The sequence below is a fragment of the Trichechus manatus genome, unplaced genomic scaffold (assembly GCF_000243295.1).
Source record: "Trichechus manatus latirostris isolate Lorelei unplaced genomic scaffold, TriManLat1.0 scaffold00106, whole genome shotgun sequence".
NCBI lineage: Eukaryota > Metazoa > Chordata > Mammalia > Sirenia > Trichechidae > Trichechus > Trichechus manatus.
Genome location: NW_004444042.1, coordinates 6,772,729 through 6,794,028, shown reverse-complemented (window position 1 = coordinate 6,794,028; position 21,300 = coordinate 6,772,729). Strand labels below are relative to the sequence as shown.

Here is a 21,300-nt window from a genome sequence, read left to right as displayed (position 1 = left end):
TGAAGTTGTTAAATTACTGCAGAGGCTAGGCAAGTAATAGTAATTACAAAAATAAAAGATGACCTGGTATAAAACAATAGTTAGTCGTGGGGACTAGGACCCACTGGAGATTACAAACCCCTATCTAAAAGTGTGACCTTTTCTGAGTTTTAAAGCACAGTGACAACCGAATGGAAGATGTCTATGAGCAGTATAGACAGCTAGCTCTGCTTCCAGTGTTCAACCTCTGTGAACGATGGTATTCAAATGTGTGAAACATTTTTGAGGAAAGGATATTTTAACAGAAAATAGCATCCAGGCGAAGGAATGCCAGAGATTGAGGATTTGACTAAATTTCTGGCTGGATCCTGTACAAGCATGTACTTTAATGCATTAAACCACCATTGTTTGATGATCTTTCCATAAAGGCTATCCTGTTCTTTTGTTTCATATTTACCAATTAAACTTCTGGTAATAATTTGACTTCTAAGTAGACTTTCCTACTTAGGAGATAATTTCATAACCAACCTGGGCTCCCTGTAATTTAATAAACTTGCATCATGATTTGTTGTTGTATTTAGAATTTCAGACATTCCAAGCTTGGAAAAAAAGTAAGTTTTTAGGTTTTCAGAGCCGTTCACTGGTAGACACTGGACTTTCTTCCCCCAACTTTAAGAGTTGTTGGTAGATGCCATAGAGTTGGCCCCAGACTAATGGCAGCCCCACGCATAACAGGATCAGACCATTGTGATCCATGGGGTTTTCATTGGCTGATTTTTTGGGAAGCAGGTTGCTAGGCCTTTCTTCCTAGTCTGTCTTAGTCTGGAAGCTCCACTGAAACCTGCTCAGCATCATAGCAACCCACAAGCCTGACAGATGAGTGGTGGCTGTTCTTGAGGTGCATTGGCCGGGAATTGAACCCATGTCTCCTACATGGAAGGCAAGAATTCTACCACTGAACCACCACTGCCCTCAACTTTAAGGGTAGGCATTTGATAATTATTTTATGGTTGACTGTGAAATCTCTTTGTCACATGAAAGTTGTTATTCATCTTTGTACCTCCGATGTCTGACATGGTACCTGGTATACAGTTGTTATTGTTGTTAGCTGCCGTTGAGTTGGCCCCCAACTCATGATGACCCAAGGCACAGTGGAATGAAATGCCATCTGTCCTTCACCATCCCCATGATCCGTTGTGGATCAGACCATTGTGTTCCATAGGATTTTCACTGGCTGATTTTCAGAAGTAGATCATACTCAATAAACAATTGTTGAAGTCATGTAGTTCTTAAGCTTTTTAGGGAGGCTCACAAACTGATAAACCTGAGAATCTGATGAAAGCTATGAACCCTTATTCAGATTCTGTCTGTGCCCATTTTCCCTCAGCCCACCCCAGAGTTCACTAAAGCTTTGATCCTGTACAGGCCCATACCTTCCTACCTCAAACACCTGAGATCTCTCTGCCTAGGAGCATGCTTAGCTCTCCCTGGAAGTGCCAGTGTTAACTTCCCCTGGTAATGAAGTTAACATTACCAGGAGGAATCTACAACCAATGAAACATGGGATTTGGTGGATAAATACTCCATTTCCTCACCAGGGCAATTCAGAGATATGTTTTACTGTAATGTTTCTTAAAATTTGCTAGCATATAAGAATCACATGGAGAGATTAATAAGTCACAGACTCCTGGGACAAGAGTTTGTGTTTCTAACCAAGCTCCCAGAAGGTACTGATGGTGCCAGTCCATGCACCACAATTTAAATAGCATTGTTCTCAGAGAGTTCCCAGAGGATTTCTGCCCCAGTTGCCCAAAGCACCCTTTATTGACTTTCCTTCCACTCCCTTATCCTGCTTGGCTTTCTGGGATCACCTCCCAAATGAACTACTTGCATCCAAATCTTTGTTTCAGGATCTGTTTAGGGGAAATCCAAACTATGACATCTCTTTCCTTAGAAAAATGGACACAGAAATACAATTTTGTATACAAGTTTAAGAGGGGGCATAAATCCCCTGAAATTAATTCTTTAGGTTATCAAGGAAGGTGACCAGGGTAAATGTCATGTTACCTAAGGTTCACTAAAATTGGATCAATTTAATGCAGAGCCTAGCAACTTAATATAATCATTAACAGCTCATAGAGTTGAGTTGGATGAAAATCAGCAAGCTCTCCTAAAGTTGTTTTTCCAGATCCTATTGAGTCATCTCTTTATTCTTCCTGGTCTACATCATTCTTACTTTGTGGAACATAGGAATAAGTCTGGGACTCTAGAGAGACCCCATGCTTGAAATCAGTAAAAAGAGTGGTATTGTTCATTCCTATTGGACTCTCATGGTTTCTTTCCAATCACAGTGCTTTCTGGACACCATTCTGGTACCCCTCTGACCTTTAGATTTTTTCTTGCTGTGTTCACACAGAGGCAGGCATACTATAACTAGTTGGTTTCTCCCATTCCCCTCTAGATTCCACATGGCTCCCTATTCTGTTTCTTCATTTTGAGAATCTATAACCTTTGACACATTTCCTAAGCCCACTCTGGGGTCATCTGGAAACTTTATGGCATGCTCTAGTTCTGTGACAATTGTGTAACCCTGATTACCCTGACTTCTAATCAGCTACATAAAGAGAGCTAATATCAAGGTCACCAACACCTATTTCCTAACCACAGTGCACAACAGTTTCTTAGCTTTGCCCACATATGGGCTAACACGTGTGTTTGTGCATGAGTATTTGTCTCATGCTCTACTGAATACGTATGTTTTATATATACCTGTGAATGTGGTTTCGTAGGTGTGGATGTGGGTGTGTAAGCAACCAGAGTTCAGGTCTGGTCTTGAAGTCTGAGTAATGAATGCTTACTGTTTGACTTTAATTAGTCTCTGCGCATTGTTAGCCTCAGCTTTCGTCTGCCCTCACATATCAGAGGAAGAATGAGTTCATTTCCTTGAAGTTTATTGACTGTTACTGGTGTCAGGGCAAATTCCATAAAAGAGCAGGTTCCATACGGAGCAAGTGGAAGGGGAGTTCTGAGTTGGTAAGGAAGGATACTTGGAGTGGGGACTTGGAGTCAAGGCTGAAAAGGCAGATCTCTCCCTCCTTTTTTACATGGGGGTATCCTGCTCAGCATTCCCTCTCCAAAGCAGAACCAGAGTGGGGAAACTTGATGTAAGGTAGAGGGGCAAACACCTCACAGCTCCTCTGTTTCTCCATCCAAGGGGATGCTGATATCCACGTTGTAGTCTACAGGCTCCCCAGAGCTCAGCCAGGGAATAGGGGTTCGATTGAAAGAAGGCCTGTTGGAGAGGTTCTGGTTGTAGAGGACCAAGGGTTCACTTAGCAGGGGCCCCAGGTCAAGCTTGGGCATCTGGAAGGTCATGCGTTTGGAAGCCTTCTCATATCCACCGTAGGGCATTGCCGTCCTGAGATGGGAACACATTACTTAATTAAAAACCAGAACAAAAAGAACAGAGCCTTATCAGTCAGATGTTAACCCATTCTGAGGGTGGAGAAGTCTGGTTTGCCTGTTTCCTCAAAGCTAATAATAAGAGAAGGAGGCTAGTGGGTACTAAATTCCCCACTGCCATCGAGTCGATTCTGCCTCATAGCAGACCTATAGGACAGAAGACCCATAAGGTTTCCAAGGCTGTAGTCTTTATGGAAGCAGACTGCCACATCTTTTCTCCCGTGGAGCACCGACCTTTCGGTTAGCAGCCGAGCGCTTAACCACTGCACCACCAAGGCGCCATGGGTACTAGATAGTCTTATAAATAGTTGTTACCCACAGCAGCATGCATTTCAGAGAAAGTGACCCCAAACACTATAGACCCAAGGGTTTAAGGCCACCTTAAATTATAATGTAGAGACCCTACCAACTCTCCATGCTACCCCAGGTGGGTCGTGGATGGCCTGGGTGAGAGGACTCAATGCAAAAGCACTTCTCTAATACTTCCCTATCCTGCTTTGATAAAGATCTCCATGATCTATGGAGATAGAGAATAGATACTTAGACCCTTACTAAAGTAGGGTATAAGGAAACAGAATCATATTATGGGAGAGTAATGGAATCCTAGACCTTGAATGGAAGGGATCCTCAAAAGAGGCTTTCAAACAGATAATATATTATTCCCATTTTATAGTCAAGGCAACCAAGGCTCAGAAGTAGGTTGACTTTCCCTTGACCACATAGCTTATAAATGGCTTATGAACTAGAATGCAGATCATTCCTCCCAGTAATGTTTTCCTTCTGCATACTGATCTGTTTCTGAGCTAGAGCGAGAGCAAAGGCCTTCACTTAGGACCACTGTATTCCTCCCATCTGTCTTCATCCTCCTGAAACACTTGAACCAAAGTCTCCATCCCACACACTAGAATGCATCTGGTTCCTTCCCCACCACCCCTACCTGTTGAAGGACTTATATTTGGGAAGTTCAGCTTTGGCCCCATAGGCCAGCAGGTCAATACCAAGTTTCACTTTCTGCTGGGGGTCAACCCCCATGGCTCGCTCCCATGGAGAGATATAGGTCTTGAACACAGTAATATGTTTTCCTTCTCCACCTGCCTGGTCTCCTGGAAGCCATGGGAGAGAAAGGTAGGTCAAATAATAGCAGTTAGTAGCCAATGGAAGTTAATCCTATACCCCTGCACTAGGCTGGGGCTAGGAACCAAAGGTATAATATTCAGGTAATTGTATAAGGTTTGTGGCATAATGACAGCTTGGGGTCAAATCTGCAACTGGATCTGAAAAACCAGATAGGTGACTGAAAGACTAGGCTTCTGGGTGGAACAGACACATCTGTGTATACTTCTGGACCCAGAGAGTCCACCCAGATATCTCCGCTGGCCTCCCCTGCTCCCCCCACCTAGTCTAGGCCTCATTCCTGAGGATATCCCTGCTCTAGGGCCCAGACACATTACTCTTGGGTGAGAGTACTTACCTGTTCCTGACTCACCAGCTCCCGCTGTGCCACCTCCTCCTCTGCTGACCTGGCCCCCAGGGCCACCTGTGTCCCCAGATCCAGACCCAGACCTAGGGCCTTGATGGTGCTGCTGGTCAGAGCCATACTGTCTGGCAGAGCCACTGCCCCCTGCCTGGCCTCCATCACTGCCCTTGCTGTAGGAGAATCCCTGACCAGCTGTGCCCAGCTGACCCCCCACTGTAGGAAGGAACTTCTGAAAGTGATCCTGAAAAGAAAGTGCAGAGTTAGAGGAAAGATAGTGATGAATGTTGGGCATATACAAAGAGAGAGGTCTGTACAGAGAGGGAGGAGGTGATGAGACAATGGTCAACTGGAAGACACTGAATCCTCTGAGATTCCCCCCTCCAGTGCATGGAAGGTGAATATCCTGGCTGAGAGGAGCTAAACTCTCCTTGAGGGGTGGGACCCCCTTGGCTCAGTTCCTCCAGTTACTTCTTAGGGTAGAAGTAACTCATTCTCCACACTCCCCTTTCCCATCCTTACCAAGGTAAAGAGGACCAAGACTTCTGCCTGCTCAGTTAAAATTTGAGAGGATGGGGTTAGCAGTGGAGAACCTACCCTTAATTTGAGGAACTAGAGAGAGCTCTCCCCCTCCCCTTTTCAGCTTGTCCAACACATAGAACTTTCTTCTCCCTCACTCTCTCTTTCTCTTGGTACCTGTTGAACCAGGACTTCCTGACAATGAAATTATAGCTGGGAAGGGGGAAGGGTGCCCAAAAGGGCAACACTAGATTCAGCCACAAAGCCTAAAAATAACCCCACCAGCTCCTTCAGGAGGCTCTCCGGGCCACCCCACCAGGCACACCCCCACGCTCCACCCAGTGTAACCAGACCCAGACATAGAGGAGAGCTTTTGGCCTCCTAAAGTTAGATGTGACTGGCTCAGCATTTTCACCCTGTTCCTACGTAAGAGCCAATGACGAACACTCTTGTGCCTGGCCCCGTGTAGGTGTCTATATCCACTCCCCCTCCAATCCCCCAAGGAAGGTGATAGAGGAAGAAAGGAAATAGAGAAGATCCCTTCCTTCTCTCAGTTTTAACGTCTTGTGCCTGGTCGCTCTCCAACTCCTACTTTTCTTCCTTTGGTCAAGAAACCTGAGTAGGGGATGTAGGATCTGGACGAAGGACAGTTTCAGACCCCACATCTGGGGTCCTGAGGGAAGAGGGACACATATTAGGGACACGTAAAGGGTCACATTAAAAGACTGACGCTTTAAACAAAAGAATGGCTCAAGAAGGAGATGGCTATAAAAACTCACTTAACTCTTTCTAGGGTTGCCAGATTTAGCAAATAAAAATACAAGATATCCAGTTAAATTTTAATTTGAGATATGCAATGAATTTTTTTTAGTATAAATGTGTCCCAAATGTTGCATGAGATGTACTTATAATAGGAGTCCCTGGGCAGTGCAAATGGTTAAACGCGCAACTACTAGCCAAAAGGTTGGCAGTTCAAACTCACCCAGAGGTGCTTCAGAAGACAGGCCTGGTGTTCTGCTTCTGAAAGGTCACAGCCTTGAAAACCCTGTGGAGCAGTTCTACTCTGCACACATAGGTTCGCTATGAGTCGGAATTGACCCGGTGGCAACTAACAACAACATATTTACTCTAAAAATTATTTGTGTGCATATACTCATAAACTCAAGTTTAACTGGCTGTCTTATATTTTTATTTTTATGTGCCACATATTGCCTGGAAAATACTTACACTAAAAAAAAGTTATCCATTACATATCTGAAATATAAAATTAACTAAGCATTCTATATTTTATGTGGTAACCCTATCTACCACTTACCCAAACTGGGAAGGAATTTTCTCCCTGAGGGTGTGGTACCTCTCTCCCCGCTCCAGCCACTTCCACCAGCTCAAAGATAGAGACTGAGTTTCAGAGGTGAGCTGTAACTCGCCTGGAGCTGTTGGGGATTCAGTATATCTGGGGATTTAATGAGGTTATGAATTTGCAGAGTGGGGAGGTTGGTGGTATTTTGGAGATTCAGGCCCTACCAGGAAAGGCCCCAGGCTGTGAGAGAGTGGTAAGGTTCAGAACTCACCATCGAGCTGTCAGAGAAGACATCGGGGTGGTTCTCATAGATAAATTTCTCCACTCGCATCTGCCGCAGTTTGAACATCTTGGAGCCCCGGTTAGTGAGCAGCGACAGCTCCTCCAACATCACATCCCTTGGGACACTGATCTTCTTGCCCAGGTTCAGGCCTGAGCTCTCCTGCCCACCTTTCAGGGAGGTAAGGAGGAAGAGGAAAGGGAAAGAGGGAAGTAGGGTTTTCTGGGCTCAGGTTGTAGGCCCCGTCCACAACTAAGTTTGTGTGTCCTGGCAGAGATCACTTAGGGGGACAGGTACTGTTTGTGATGTCTGATCAAACTCTGTCTAGTTTGTCTAAATTTTGATTTCCTGGATTTGGAGTTAGAGTGAAAGCATGGGAATTGGGGTGCAGAATGGAGATAGTAAGAATACTAGAGTAGAGAGGTAGATGGAGTAAGAGGGGCATGGGCATGGGGTACAGGGCAAAAGGAGTAAAGGAACATCATAGGTGGAGGCATTGAGGAAACTATGGCATGGGAGAGCCCAAAAGCCAATCCTATGTGGAATTGGCCACCTCTAAATACAGATGCGTATCTTAACTCCTTTCCCTTCTGTCCCCCTCAGTGAACTCTGGCTCCCAACAGCCTCTGGGTATTGAGAGAGCTCTTTACACCATGCATGCCTGCCTGACCCTAGGAGAAATGCCTGTGTGGTTTCCCCACAGCCCTACCTCTGGGGAGAGAAGTAAGGAAATTAATTAATTTCTCAGGGAGAAATCATCTATTTATTGAAATCTTTCTTTGTGCCAGTCTCTGTCATATGTGTTTTCATCCTCAAACATACACCCCACTGACTCATGGTCCTGTGGTCCTGGATCTGTGCTAGGTAATATGGCAGGGCATTGTCTCAGATTACAAGGTGAAAAGGGTGGAAGGGTGAGTAGTCAGTGTCCCGTCTTTTCTCCCTTCTCCTTGCCTCCCCCGACCCTGGACTGGAATTCCTCTTATCCTTTCATGCTAAGACATGTATAAAATTACGATATTTTTGGGATTCTTGGTCCAGGGATGCTCTTAATAGGAAGTCCCACACTAGGTAGGTGCATCCATGCCCTACCTCCAGTGAGTTCTATGACCAGCTTGCTGGATTTCCTCTTCTTGTTGGGGGCCGGGGTTCCTGACAGCGGCATTGTGGAGGGGGTTCAGCCTGGATAGGGTGGGAAGAGGAGTTTGGAGGGTGGACAGAAACAGGGAAGGGTGAGTGTGAACAAAAGAGCCCCTTTTCTACTCCAGGGCAGTACTTCTTAACCTGGGGTGCAGGGCTTCAGGGGGCAAAATTTCATCAGATTCTCAAAGAAATATGGATTCCCCCAAAAGGTGAAAACCCACTGCTTTAGGGCTTCTCTCTTCTGGGAGGCAGGGCAGGAGGTGTAGATGTGCCCCCTGCCCCCACCCTCTACCAGCTTCTATTGAGCTATTTTATACAGAGCTGGTGCAGGGATTAGGAACACAGCTGGGGGAAGGGTGGTTTAAAAAAAAAGGCAACCCAGGCAAGACAGTACACCCAGGTTTCATTGGATTGGCATGGTTTGAAATGTTTATTTGCGTTGGGATCTCAGATTGGGGCTGTGATTCCAGCTCTGGCCTCTTCTCAGTCTTCCCCAAGCCCCAGGGGGGCAGAGAAATGTTCTGCCAGGGTTATGGGGATTCAGCCAAAAACATTCTCCATAGGAAGGAGAGATTGTTGCTCCTCCACTGAGCCAGCTGGAATGTGGCCTGGGAGGTCACTGCTGTGCTCCCCTTCAGTCACCCACACCCCAGATCCCAGAACTGGAGTTGTGGGGAGACAGGGAGCATTTGAACCCTGAGCCTGTCAATTCAGCAATATCATTGCAGAGGACAGGAACACAGTAACAGGATCTGGCAGTGGAGGGGAACAAGCTGGGAACAGATATGGACTTCAGCTCTTCCTTAACAGAAGTCTGCCCTTAGCAAAATCCCCTCTTCTGCTGAGTCTTGCTTCACAAACACATCTGCAGCTCTACTAACTTGGTGGGGTCTGCTGAGGCCAGAGTCCAAGAACGTTTAAATGGACTCTCCCTGCACCTCTCTCAGCCCCTCCCAGATTCTTTTTTCCATTAGCCTCTTGGACCCCCTATTCCTCCAGTACCTCTCCCAATATCTCTGTTCCCTCCAACCTCCTGGACCCATCTCTTTCCAACTTTCTGTGGCACCCCTGAATTGGACAGCCGAGAGCTGAGCATAGACTGGGGGGGGCCACTCACGCAAGATGAAAACTAACAACTGTAGACACAGACACAGAAGTAAGCAGAGTGGACTCCAGCCCCTCTGGCCATAGAACTGGACTTACCAGTTGCTCCGGCGGTGGTCAGCTCTCCCTGGGGTCCAGCAGCTTTGGAGGACTGAGTTGCTATGACCGAGAACCCGAGATGGCCAGGCGTGGGGGCAGCACTGGCAGTGGGGGAGGGAGGGTAGTTATTAATAGAGATGATGAGTGTAAGCAGCTCAAATGGCACAGGGGGTACTGAGACCCTGGAACCAAGATCCTGCTCTCCTTGCCCAGAGGCTCCTAAAGGGGAGAAAAGGCCTTTGGGATTCTCCCACTGAGCTGTCTGAGCCAGGGATCAGCCTGCCTAGGGAGAGCTCCCCTTCCCTTGGCAGTTGGAGACAGATCCAGAAAAGCCTTCAGGGAGAAATTGAAGACCAAAGGAGAGGAAGCAGGCAGCAAGTGGTGGATAGGAATTCAGAGTGAGAGAGAGAGAACCTGGAGAACGTGCCCTGAGGGCCACCCAGAGCCAATTTAGGCCGGAGCTGGAGGGACCAGTGGGTGTATTTGGGGGTAGGAGGACTTGAGGCGCTGTTTGGGAAGGGAATGAACATCTGTTCACAATAGAACTGCTCTTTTAAAGTTCCTGGATGGGTTGGTCTTCCTCTGCTGAGGGCCAGATCTTGTCAGGATAAGGGATTGATTTAACCAAACCCAATGCTTCTAGGCAGTCAGGGATGATGTGGGGAAGACTTGACCAGTTCTTCTGTCCACCTCACTCCCTTTTCTTTCCCCTTAAACTCTGGCAGTTCTAAGAACAGATGAACACCTGGATCTGCACATTTGGGGGAGCTCAGTTCAGCCTACTCTGCAGGACAGATGTTGATGTACCCCTGAGAAGCACATGTAGGCTTCTGATCTGCCAGGGCCCTTGCTCTCTGAGGTTCCTACTTGGGACTTCCTTCAAAGGGTGCACACACTCCATAGGTTCTGGGTTATCCCATTACACTGTTCAAAAAGAGACTCTGGGCAGGGGCATAAGCTTGAGAGCCCCTTGGGGGAAGGCTGTCATTTACCCATTCCCTTCCTCAGAAGCTGCGTGAACATCCTGGATCTTCCCACCTACTCCTCAGGTTCTGGAACCAGCTGCCGCTGTAGCCACACTGCCTGTTGCAGCTGCCTAAGGAAGTGGCTTTCGAAACTCCCAGACCCCTCTGTCCCTCTATGAGCTCTCCACTCTTCCCGTCTATACGCTTCTCCCATCGTCTACTCTTCAGGTTCAGGCTAGGGGCTGGAAAGTCCTCCTCCCCTTCTAGTTGGTCCCTTTCCAGACCAGCTGTGCCTCTAGATCCTTCACCTTCTGTCCTCCATTTCATCCCAACCCAAGGAAGCTATCAGAAGAAAAAAACATAATAGTAAAAGGTGATTTCATCATCACCACCACCCTCCTCTCAAAAACAAAAACTGAAATTTCGACTGTCTATCTATGACTGAGTACCTAAAACTACTGAGGTGGGTGAAGACAGAAGATTTCGCCTAATGCTCTCCCTCGGCTCTTCCCTTGGAATTCTCAGAGGCTATGTACTTGAGTACTCGGTCCTCTAGGGTCGCTGTGAGTCAGAATCCACTCGATGGCAACAGGTTTGGTTTTTGGTTTTTATGTACTCGAGAGTATCAGTGTCTTGGGCCTGGTTATTAGCATAAACATGCCCCCTGCTGGAAAGAGCAATGGCACTTTCCGTCTCAGAAGCCTTTTATTTCAGCTTGTCTCTGGTGACTTCTCTTAACTAGTCTAAGTCCACACTGATCCACCTTTCTCTCCTTCTTCCCTCTCCCAACCCATTTTCACCCCTAGCCATTTAATTCCCAGAGACTGTTTAACATGGTTGCTTCCTCTAGGGAGCTAGGAAACGTTAACGGCAAAAGGCTCAGAGGGCCTTTCCAGCTTCTGTTAGTTCTGTAAGCCAAGGTCATGCCTGGGAAGTATGGAGTAGGGGCTAGAAACGGGGGGAACCTGGATGGAAAATGTGGGGAGAGGAAACCAAGGGGAGTGGTGGAGGTGGATGAAGGGCAAAAGGGTGAAAAATGGAATGGCAGGAATGGGAGAGGGAGCTCAGGAGTCAGGAGATTAAGGGAATGGGTTAGAGAATATCAAGATCAGGATTTGGGTATAAAACTAGAAGAGATGACAGCAACAGAAGGTCTGGGACATGAGTTTATTCTTGTGCACAAAACAAAGTACCGTGACTCACACCTAATATGCAAAGGAAATTATTAATTTCCAGATGAAGCAGCAAATGTGGCTGGTGGCGGTCAAGGTGAGAAGGGGAGTCCATACCCCTCCAGGATCAGAGATCAGGGCCTGAAGCTGGAAGGGAACAAGAGCTGGGGCTTTGAGGGATGGGGTAGGAATAAAAGGAGGGTTTGACTCTGGGTGTTTCTCTGTCCTTTCCCAGGTCATCATGACAAGCTGCAGAAGACAGACTAAGGGATAGACTCAAAGGTAGCACAGACTCCAACTGTTCTTTCAACACTCTGCACACAACCTCTCTGCACACAACCTCACAGCCCCACACCATCATCCCCCTTCACTATGCTAACAGATACATTCTTCTCCCTCAAATTTTCCCCAATCCACTGACTGCATGCTGTTGGTTTCTTGTTACTCAACTGCATTCTCTGCCCACACTGCACTCTCCCTCACCGTGCTCCTCTTCGTGGCTCAATCCACTTCATTCATTTCTGTTCTGCTCCTGGTTTCTGCCTCACTTTCCACATCCTGGCTCCTTTCTCCCTCCTTTCTGTCTTAGGCTCATGAGGCAATGAAGCCAATGATTTGCTCATTCTCAGAGGAAATTTTATATTTTATCACTTCCTGGATGCTAGGTTGCTCAGTGTGGGCTTCTCAAGTTGCTAATTTTCTGAAATCTGAGGAATAGAATTCTTAATTCTATTCTTGGTCTAGCTGCTATAACCCATGCAAGATGTCCTGGCCCTTCGATATCCTCATACCCAATAAGTGTCACAAGATGCTGTTGCACCTCCTACAGATGCTGGTCTCTAAGGAGTTATTCTCTAGTGAGTCTCTTTCTCCCGACTAGACAATCCATATGGGAATACTATCTGACCCTTCTCTCATCAGTGCAAGGGTAAGGCCCAGATGGGGCTTTTATTTAAACCTTGCCTCTAACTCTTGCCTTAGAAGAGCACATCTGTGCACATGCACATTTGCACATACACACATACATGTCTAGGTGTATGCCAGCCAAGCTTGGGAAAGAAGAGTGAGGAATAGGGAGGGGCTGATTGCAAACAGGTGTCGGTTCAGTCCCTTTGCTGTCTGTCTGGTGGTGAGCATCTTGCCTGAGGTCCCAGTGGTAACTTCTCTGTGTACTTCTCACTGAACGTTAAAACGAGGCCCAGAGAGAAAAGCACAAAGATAGAAAAACATAGACGCAGTGGAAGAGTGTGGGAGGAGAGGCCTGGAGATAAAGACAAAGAAATCGAGGCAAGGAAATACAGAGACAGAGAGTGAATAGGAAGCTAAGGGATGGGACGCCAACTCTGAATCTCTGGCAGGAGGGAGCTTTAGCCTCCAGATGCCTGAGAGAGGGTGTGTGATGCGGTAGGAGTATCAACTTTAGGAACAGGATGTTCCACCTCTCCTTGGTCCTGGGAGCTGTGCTCTGCTTACTGGTGCCCTGCCCCAGGCCTCCACACATGAGCCTGCAATCCCGTTCTGGTGGCTGAGAACCTGGGCCTGGCTACCTGGAAGCCACAGGAGCTGGGGGAGGCTCCAAGGCCCCTGGGAGACTCTGGAGTAGGAGCTGGGCTAGGGACAGGGGCTGAGGCCAACTCTGTCCTCCAGATAGGCTCATCTAGTGTAGTGGCTGCTCGTGGGGCAAGCACTGTGGGGGCCAGGGGCTCTGCAGTGGGCTGGGGCGCTGGAGTGGAAAATCTGCGGATCTCCTGGACTCGGGCAGTTTTGGGGGGCCCCGAAGTAGTGGGGCCTGGAGTTGGGGGAACCTCATCAAAACAGAACATGGCAGTTTTAAGTTGGTAGGGCTGGTGCCTCATGAAATCAATAACCTTGATGCCCTGCTTGGCTGCCCGAGGCCCCTGGGACTGAGCCTTACTCGGGAGAGTTCGGGCAGCCTGAGGGAAAAAGGGTGAGAGCAGTGGGTTGTAAGCAATAGGAGGTGGAGCACGGATATTGGGGGAATATTTCCAGGATGAGGGCAGTGAAGGAGTAGGAGAAGGGCTTCTGGGCCGTGGGCCAAGGCCAAGGCCAGGACCAGGTGTAGCTTCCACCACATACCTGTCTGCGCGGCTCTGCCGCTTGGCAAACAGCTCCCCACCCCTGCCCTGCAGCCTTGGTGGCTCAGGGGTTCCAGACGAAGGGACTCCCCCATTCATCAGCCCATCAAGGGACTCCCGAGATAGCGGCTTAGGAGCTACCGGGGGCGGAGTCTTAGGAGTCTTAGGGGGTGGACTCTTGGGAGCCATTGGAGGCGGGGTTTTAGGTGTCATAGGAGGCGGGGTCTTGTAACTCCTGCCCCCTGGTGGCTGCATGAAGTTGCAGGCTTCTGCCCCGAGGCTCAGAACGTCCTCCTCAGGACCAGATTCAGCACCCCCGGCCCGGGGTTTTTCATCCAAGTTCTGCACCAGCGATAGTAACTCGGGGTTGGGCGAGTTCTTCGTCTCCTCCTTTCCTGGTCGGAACATCTGCTTCCGAGTCCCCCGGCGCCGGGCCTCCTGCAGGATGCCCGTGCGGGCAGCTGGCACCGAGATGCGCTGCTCCCGTGCGCTGGGGGGCTCAGGTGCAGCTCGGCCCGGGACGAGCGCCTCTGGGCGTGCAGCTGATAGCTGAGGCGCCGACAGGAAGATAGAAGCGGTGGAGGTCATGGCAGCTGCGCTAGGGGAAGTGGGGGGCTCTGGGGCACCGCCTGGAGTCACAGGCCGACTAGGGGCTGGGATGTACAGGGAGCTGGTGGCCGTCACAGGGCCCGAGGAGCGCGGAGTGCTGGGGGAACTGGAGGCTGGCACGTGACTGGGAACCCCTGGGGTGAAACTAGGCAAAGGAGTGGGCCCCTGCGGAGTGGGCAAGAAGGGGGGTGGGGGAGCGCTGAGGCCTCCGAGGTTTTCATTCCCCCTCTTGGGGGCTAGGGGCCGGAAAATAACCGAGGTGGTACCTGGCCGCTGCCCTTGTAAGCCTGGGGTAAATGGCCTGGCTGACCGGTTAAAGATACCAGGAGATGGGGAAGGGGCTCCACCACCAGGAAGAAAGGGTCTGGGGCTGGCCGCAACGGCCGGCAAAGGGCTAGGTGGGGGCACAGCTGCCTCCGGGGGTGCATTCTGGGCCCGAGGGGGTGACTGCAGGCCCTTCCCATTGAGCGTGGCTGGTGGGCCGTCCTGGGCCAGCTCCTGGGTGCTGGAGGCTGCGCGCTGGCGCTGCTGTTCAAAGAGCTGGACCCCTCTCCCGGAGGCCTCAGTCAGCTGCCCTCCAAGCCCCGGGCCCTGGCCCTCAGCTGTGCCTGAGCCTGGCTTGGCCAGCTCCATGTCCAGATAGGGGCTGTCCCAGTCAGTCTGATTGGTGAGGCTACGGGCGTCGGAGAAGGCCTCTTCGTCCAGCTCTGACTCACTTGTGGGGGGGACACCGTCCTCCTCCTCGGCGCCTGTCCCAGCTGCAGCCCCGAAACTCACTAGCGTGTACTTCTTGGCTCTCTGCCGCCGTTTCTTAAACATAAGTACTCCCTTGGAATGGGGGTTCGGAGCAGCGGTTAGCAGGGATGCAATCGTCCGGCATTTGGTCTTGGCTTCCTTCACACTCTTTTCTTGGAGGCTCTCTGCGCGTTGCAGTTCTGAGGAGGCCAGGAGAGAAAATGGTCAGCGGGGCTTCCCCAGCCTCTTCTAGTCCTGTTTCCCAGCTCCCTCAGGCTTCCCATCGTTTCACTGATCAAACCTAGGAGATGTCTCCTGCCTGTGGCAAAGTTATCTGACTTGGGGGCAGAGTGGGGGGTGAAAGGTGAAACCAAGGACAGCTGAAGAGAAGGCAGAGTCCAGCTGACTCTCCTGACACTGCACTGACCACAGCCCTCCTCCTATCCTCTGTCCCCTCTCCTCTGCTCCCGTCTTCCCAGAGATGTGCTCTTACCCAGGCCACACACATTCCTCCCATGCTGCCCTCCATTCCTAGCTGGCAATGGAGGGGAGATGTCACTCCCCATAGTAGGAAGGGAGATGGGACAGGCCTTAGGGAGAAAGAGATGAGAAGGGACATATTTCTCCCACTATAGAGGCAGAGGCTACGTTGGGAGGCTTCTCACAAAGTTTGAACCCCTGGGAAATAGCCCCTCTTCCTACCCCCTGCCTCTATGATAAAGACACAAAGGATCCTTAGCAATGAGGCTCTTTATTCACATTGCCACCTCCATCATGCAGCACACATTAGATACAAACATCCATAGAAATGACTACCATCACACATCATTTTAACAAGGATATTGATCAGTTAAAAGCCAGGATGGGTATATTTCCTCGTGTGTACTTATTCACGTTTACCCTAGCTCACAAGTTCATGTTCACATACAGATATGTAAATACACAGGTGCCCACAAAAAGACAGAGTTACTCAAACACTCCAGACACATTCCAGGTGGCCCTTCTTCCCAGAGTTCCCTCTGAAGAGACTCTGTTCCTAATCGTTAGGACAAAAGCTTGAAGCTGATCTTTGCTTTCCAACCGCTGGAACATCACTCTGTGCCTCATACCCCTCACACCTACTCACAGCCAGGGGTAGTCTCAGATCCAACATGCAGGAAAAGCCAGAGTGCTGCTCTCCAAACTAATCCTCCAAATCTTAGGATACCTCAAGATCACCAGCTAAATATATTCTCCTTTTTCCCAAGCTGGAGTAAGTGGGTTTCTTTGGAAGTCAGAGCTACCCCCTCTTTTTCAGGCCTTCTAGGTAGTGAGTGTGGGCAGCGACTCCCAGGCAGGCATCCAGGGACTGTACACTAAAGGGAGCCAGGGCTGGGCTTCCCGTACCATGTGGGGCCTGGGAAAGTGGGGCCAGGAAATGGGAGAGGCTGCCCTGCTGCTGGAACCCCACCTTGGACACCAATACTCTCTGGTCCATAGCCCCAGTTCCTGAAAAATTCTTGAAATTCCATCTACTTCCCACTCAAGATACCAATCAAGCTTCTTTCTAATTAGGGCTCTCACACCTCTCATCCCAATGTTTAAAACACAATAGTGCTGTGAATGGAAAAACAGGCTCTGAAATCAGGGTTCAGTTCAAATCCCTGCTCTGCAAGGTTTTTGGTTCTGAAATGTTGGGAGCGTTACTTCACCTCGCTGAAGATCAGTTTCCTCATCTGTAAATGAGGCTGATAATGGCTACCTCATAGAGTTGCTATGAGGAGTAAGTGAGATAATGTAGGTAAATTTAGCGTTCAGCACAGTGCTAAGGCCCACTATGAGCAGCCATTACTATCTTCTTGACACTAGCTACACAAGTATATGGACAATTTCTTGTTTACACACATCTTCTCTACTCCCATGCACTCATATACACATGCCTTCATGTGCTCATAGTGTGCTCACACCTCTCTCTCTCATAGACACACTCTCCCCATGAGTTTTCTATCACCCATGTGGTCACAAGCCACTTTAACAAGTGGCCATATCATCAGCCCATTCTGAGAAAGGAGCAGTGAAACTCCTGAAAAGAGGAGGAAGAGGAAGGCAAAAAGGAGGAGGGTCAAGGGAATAAGACCCTTCCCAAAGATGTCCCTTCCTAAACTGCCGATATATTTCCCCCACTCTGGATCCCAGAACTCTCTTGGATATGGGAGGGTAGTACCTGCATAGAATGGGTCCTGGAGCTCAGGATCTGGGCCTGGGGCTTTGTCACAGCTGGCTTGGCTGAGGGGTTCTTGGTTGATGGTCTCAAAGGTCTCCATGCCGGGAAAGGCAGTGTTGGCTGGAGCAGGACCAGCTTGAGCCACCCCCCACGCCTTTTAAAGCCCCTTTGTCTGGTCCCCAGAGCTGGCAGCTGAATGAGTTCACTGTGCTATTTTTGGAGCTTGGCCCCTTCCCTTCTCTCGGCTGCCCCACAAGCCCCAGTGTGATGGACGTTGGCACCTGCCTACCCTTCCCCCCACCCCACCCCATTTGACAATGAGGTCTGCTTAGCTAAAAATATCCCTGAGCCACTAACTACAGTCTCACCCAGCATGATGGGAAGGGGGGTTGTGCTAAAATGAGAATTGTGGATAAGCATGGGATCCTGGACATACATCTGGAATTTCTTTGTAGAGTCTTGGATACTCTCAGAGATGTCAGACTCTAAACTGTGGTGTTGTTAGCCTTTATTCCAGACTTAGAGACATAAAATTCTACGGCTTAGGAATCAGAATGGTGGCAAGGAGGGAAGAGAGATAAGAAGAAGAGAGGAGATCCTAAGATTTCTGAAGTGAGAGAAAGGTCTCTGTGGGAGGGATATGAGGGGCGTGGGGCAGGGAGAAAGTTCACTCTTAGACCTTGTTCTGTAGCTCACATCAAAAATAGCAAAGAGCCTGAGATAAGTGGAACTGGCTTTTTCTGCCCAGGTCCACATTCCCGCCTGAGATAAGGAGCTGAAGAGTCCTCTCCTCTACCACTTTCTAGGGATCTCATGACCATCCCCTAGCCTCACAGTCCCCAGGAATCCTAACTGAACTTACAAAGGTCAAAAGTAGTTCTGATGCTATGCCTGAAAATAACACTGAAGGGCCCCTGTAGCTCTGCCCTGCTCCTGTAGCCCTGTCCTACTTCCAAATACTCCCCAGCCCCATGTTCACACTCTACCTTCACCCCTATCCTGACACATAGCAAAATGATAATAATAACAACAACAAAAATCAAACCCTACATCTATTCATGTCCCTTTCCAACTTCTCTACCTACCCTGTTCCTAGGTTAGGTTGAACTACCTGTGCCTTTTTGCCACACTGGTTCAAACAGCAAAAATAATGGGGACCATGAGAATAGTCATTTTCCTCTCCCAGTCATCACTCTTCTCTACTTGTCCCAAAACCATCTCCAGGAGAAGGGTAAGGCAGGGTGTAGAGTTATGGAGGGGTAGATTTAGGGCCCAGGTTGAAGGATCCTGGTTGGGAAGAAGGGGTTCAGGCACTCACTTGCTTGCTTGGCCTTCTGGGCGTAGGTGGTAGTAAGATCTTCTGCCACTGGGTGGGGAACAGGCCCCACCATAGGAATGAGGTTAGGACCAGGCCGGAGGGGTCCATGGGGCAACAGCAGGGCCTCGGCTGGGGGTGGGTGAAGGGCTGCCCCGTCCTCCCAAGATGGGGAGCTCACACGGCTGTCACCCTGGCTAGGAAGACCAGGGATGGCAGGGGCTGGCTCTGCAGGACTGTCAGATAGGTACACTTCATCAGGTGGAGCTCCTGGAGGGGTGGGCCTCGTGGGGCCTCGGCGGCGGGGTCGGCGGGTCTTCTCCTGGGTAGCAGGGCCATCAGCATCACTGTCTGTCTCTCCATAGTAAGCCTCACTGTCAGGAGGTGAGCGAAGGCTCCCAGGCTGCAGAGACTGGGGAACTGGAGCACCGGGGGGCTCGGGACTCAGCGGAGACAAGGGTGACAGCACCTGAAGCTCACCAGGGGATGGAGATCGCACAGGCCTTTCGTCCCCTACCCTGGATGGGAAAGATGTCAGAATTTGAGAGATGGGCCAGGTGACTGACAGGTAGAGAGATCTGGAGGAGATGGGGGAAGGAGAGAGAAGGAGGAGAGGGGACTGGAGTACTGGTGGAATGGATGGTCTGGGAATAGCAAAGATCTAAAGACAAACTGGGAGGCAAGTGTGCATGGAGGGCTGTGAGTAGAAATGGGCTTAGAGTGAGATGAGATGAGGAGGAAAAAGGCCCAAGTGTTGAAGTATGCCGGCTAACTCATACATCCATTTGACATACCTATCCCTTAATTGCACATACATTCAAGTCCCTTGGGAGGCATACACAACATCTACACTCTAGCACAAACGCACAAGTGGAAATTGGCACTTGCCAGCTGCTAAAGCCAGGCCAGTGAGATGGAGAGCTGAAACAGGCAATGGGAGCCCTGAAGGGGAGGCCTAGATTAGGAGGACAGGAGGGTGGGGGCTCCATACCGCCGCACAGTGAGGACAAGCTGGTTTCCTGAGTCATCAACGAGGCTCATGGCACTGGCATGAGAAAGGCTGGTGCAGGAGACCCCATTGATGGCCAAGAGCTGGTCTCTCTCTCGGAGTCCTGCTCTGCCAGCCTGGCTCCGTCTCCGGATCTGAGAAGGAAGAGATCGTAGATGAGGGAGGGCTGCGAGGGGAGTAGAAGGAAAGGAATTAGGACAGGAAGGACTCTGTGTGGATGGAGGGAATTTTACTTTGCAGTGTAAGAAAGAGTTTGGAGGGGGCATAGGGCTGCAGTTGAGAGGGCCTGTCTAGAGGGAGGAAGGTACAAACTGGAGGGAGTAACACATTATATAGGGGGAGGTAGGGTAACCACTGACTGAAAGAGGCTTGGGGAAAACTACATGGGGGGAGGTACTAGATATGGTGCTTATATCCCAGGTGTTTCTTCCAAGGGCAATATCTACACTGGCAATAGTTATCTTCTAGGCCTTGGAATCCCAGGTGCCATTATCTATATAGTTAAGATGTCAGAACAGTATTCCAGATCAGAGGGAGTCTAGCCAAATTCCTGGAGATTGTGATTGTATGTATATTTGTGTGCCTTGTGTACACGCATGTACATATGTTAAAGGAATAATAATAGTAATTAAAAAAAAAACAAACCCATTGTCATTAAGTCAATTCCGACTCACAGCGACCCTATAGGACGCTGCCCCATAGGGTTTCCCAGGAGTGGCTGGTGGATTCGAACTGCCAACCTTTTGGTTAGCAGCCAAGCTATTAACCACTGCACCATCAGGGCTCCATAATAGTAATCGTGGCTACTATTTATTGAATGCTTACTAAATGTCAGGCACTGTGCTAAGCAATCGATATGTATTATTGCTTTTAATCCGTAGCATGTTTCTATGAAGTAGGTAGTATTATTACCCATATTTTACAGTTGAGAAAATAGACACAAGAGGTCAGTGGCAGTGCCTATGGGGTGAAACCAAAACAGTAATGACTTCATCTCAAAGGCCAGATCTCACCATATCTCCCCACCTGCCCCTGCACCTAAAAAGTCTTGCCTAGTGGGAGAAAGGAGTCTTTGGATGGTGCAAATGGTTAAAGCACTAGGCTGCTAACCGTAAGGTTGGAGGTTTGAGTCCACCCAGAAGAACCTTAGAAGAAAAGCTTGGAAATCTACTTCGGAAAAATCGGCCATTGAAAACCCTATGGAACATGGTTCTACTCTGACACACATGAGTCACCATGAGTCGGAATAGACTCGATGGCAACTGGTAGTGAGAAAAAGGATCCAGCTTAAGGAGAGAGGAGCATGGAAGGCACGGGCAGGGCAGGGCTGGGCTGGGCTGGGTGAGACAGCCTCTGCTCATCACATATCAGTTTGTCAGAGAGAAATTAGAACCTTCCCTACATTCCTAGAGTTTGAAGTAGAGGCACAGACCCAGCAGAGCAAAGAGCATGGTCAGACCTCGGCCTCTGCCACCACGGTGACTCAGGGAACTGAAGCAGAGCTTTACTTTTTCTCTGCTCCCTGAAAACCAGGGATTCCCTTTTTCAGTGGCCCCCCACAAGAAGCCCGTGGTCAGACACTACTTCCCCCCACCAAACACGAGCATGCTTCCCTGACCACCCCCACACCCCCACTCCTCTTCTTCACAGCCTCCCATCTTCTCCCATACAGGCCACCACATGACTCTTCCCAGGTTCCCTTGAAACCTCATTTCAGGGGCTCTCCCTTACCTTGGACACCTGTAAAGGTTTCCTCTGCTCGGCCCCCCCCTGGAGTCGGAAGCCCCAGGGTGCTCCCCCTGACAGTGTGACCAGCACCTCTTCCTCAGCACCCAT

At 49.5% G+C, this 21,300-nt stretch overlaps 2 protein-coding genes across 3 annotated transcripts; both read right to left on the bottom strand.

The window, feature by feature from the left end:
- Window positions 1–2,917: 2,917 nt before the first annotated feature.
- Window positions 2,918–13,673, bottom strand: MYOZ1 (myozenin 1). Its single transcript, XM_004383226.3, has 7 exons — window positions 13,595–13,673; window positions 9,361–9,461; window positions 8,107–8,196; window positions 7,006–7,184; window positions 4,913–5,159; window positions 4,379–4,544; window positions 2,918–3,397 (listed from the first exon to the last, which is right to left on the bottom strand). Exons 3-7 carry the CDS (start codon window positions 8,177–8,179, stop codon window positions 3,166–3,168), a joined length of 897 nt encoding a protein of 298 aa, XP_004383283.1. The 5' UTR covers window positions 8,180–8,196; window positions 9,361–9,461; window positions 13,595–13,673; the 3' UTR covers window positions 2,918–3,165.
- SYNPO2L (synaptopodin 2 like) lies at window positions 12,967–21,300 on the bottom strand. Of its 2 annotated transcripts, XM_004383224.1 has the most exons (4): window positions 21,196–21,300; window positions 19,447–19,598; window positions 18,459–18,973; window positions 12,967–15,137 (listed from the first exon to the last, which is right to left on the bottom strand). In XM_004383224.1, the coding sequence occupies exons 1-4, from the start codon at window positions 21,298–21,300 to the stop codon at window positions 12,967–12,969; spliced, it is 2,943 nt and encodes a 980-aa protein (XP_004383281.1). The 2 variants fall into 2 exon arrangements, with proteins under 2 accessions (XP_004383281.1, XP_004383282.1); XM_004383225.2 differs by lacking the exons at window positions 18,459–18,973; window positions 19,447–19,598; window positions 21,196–21,300 and adding an exon at window positions 17,141–17,315.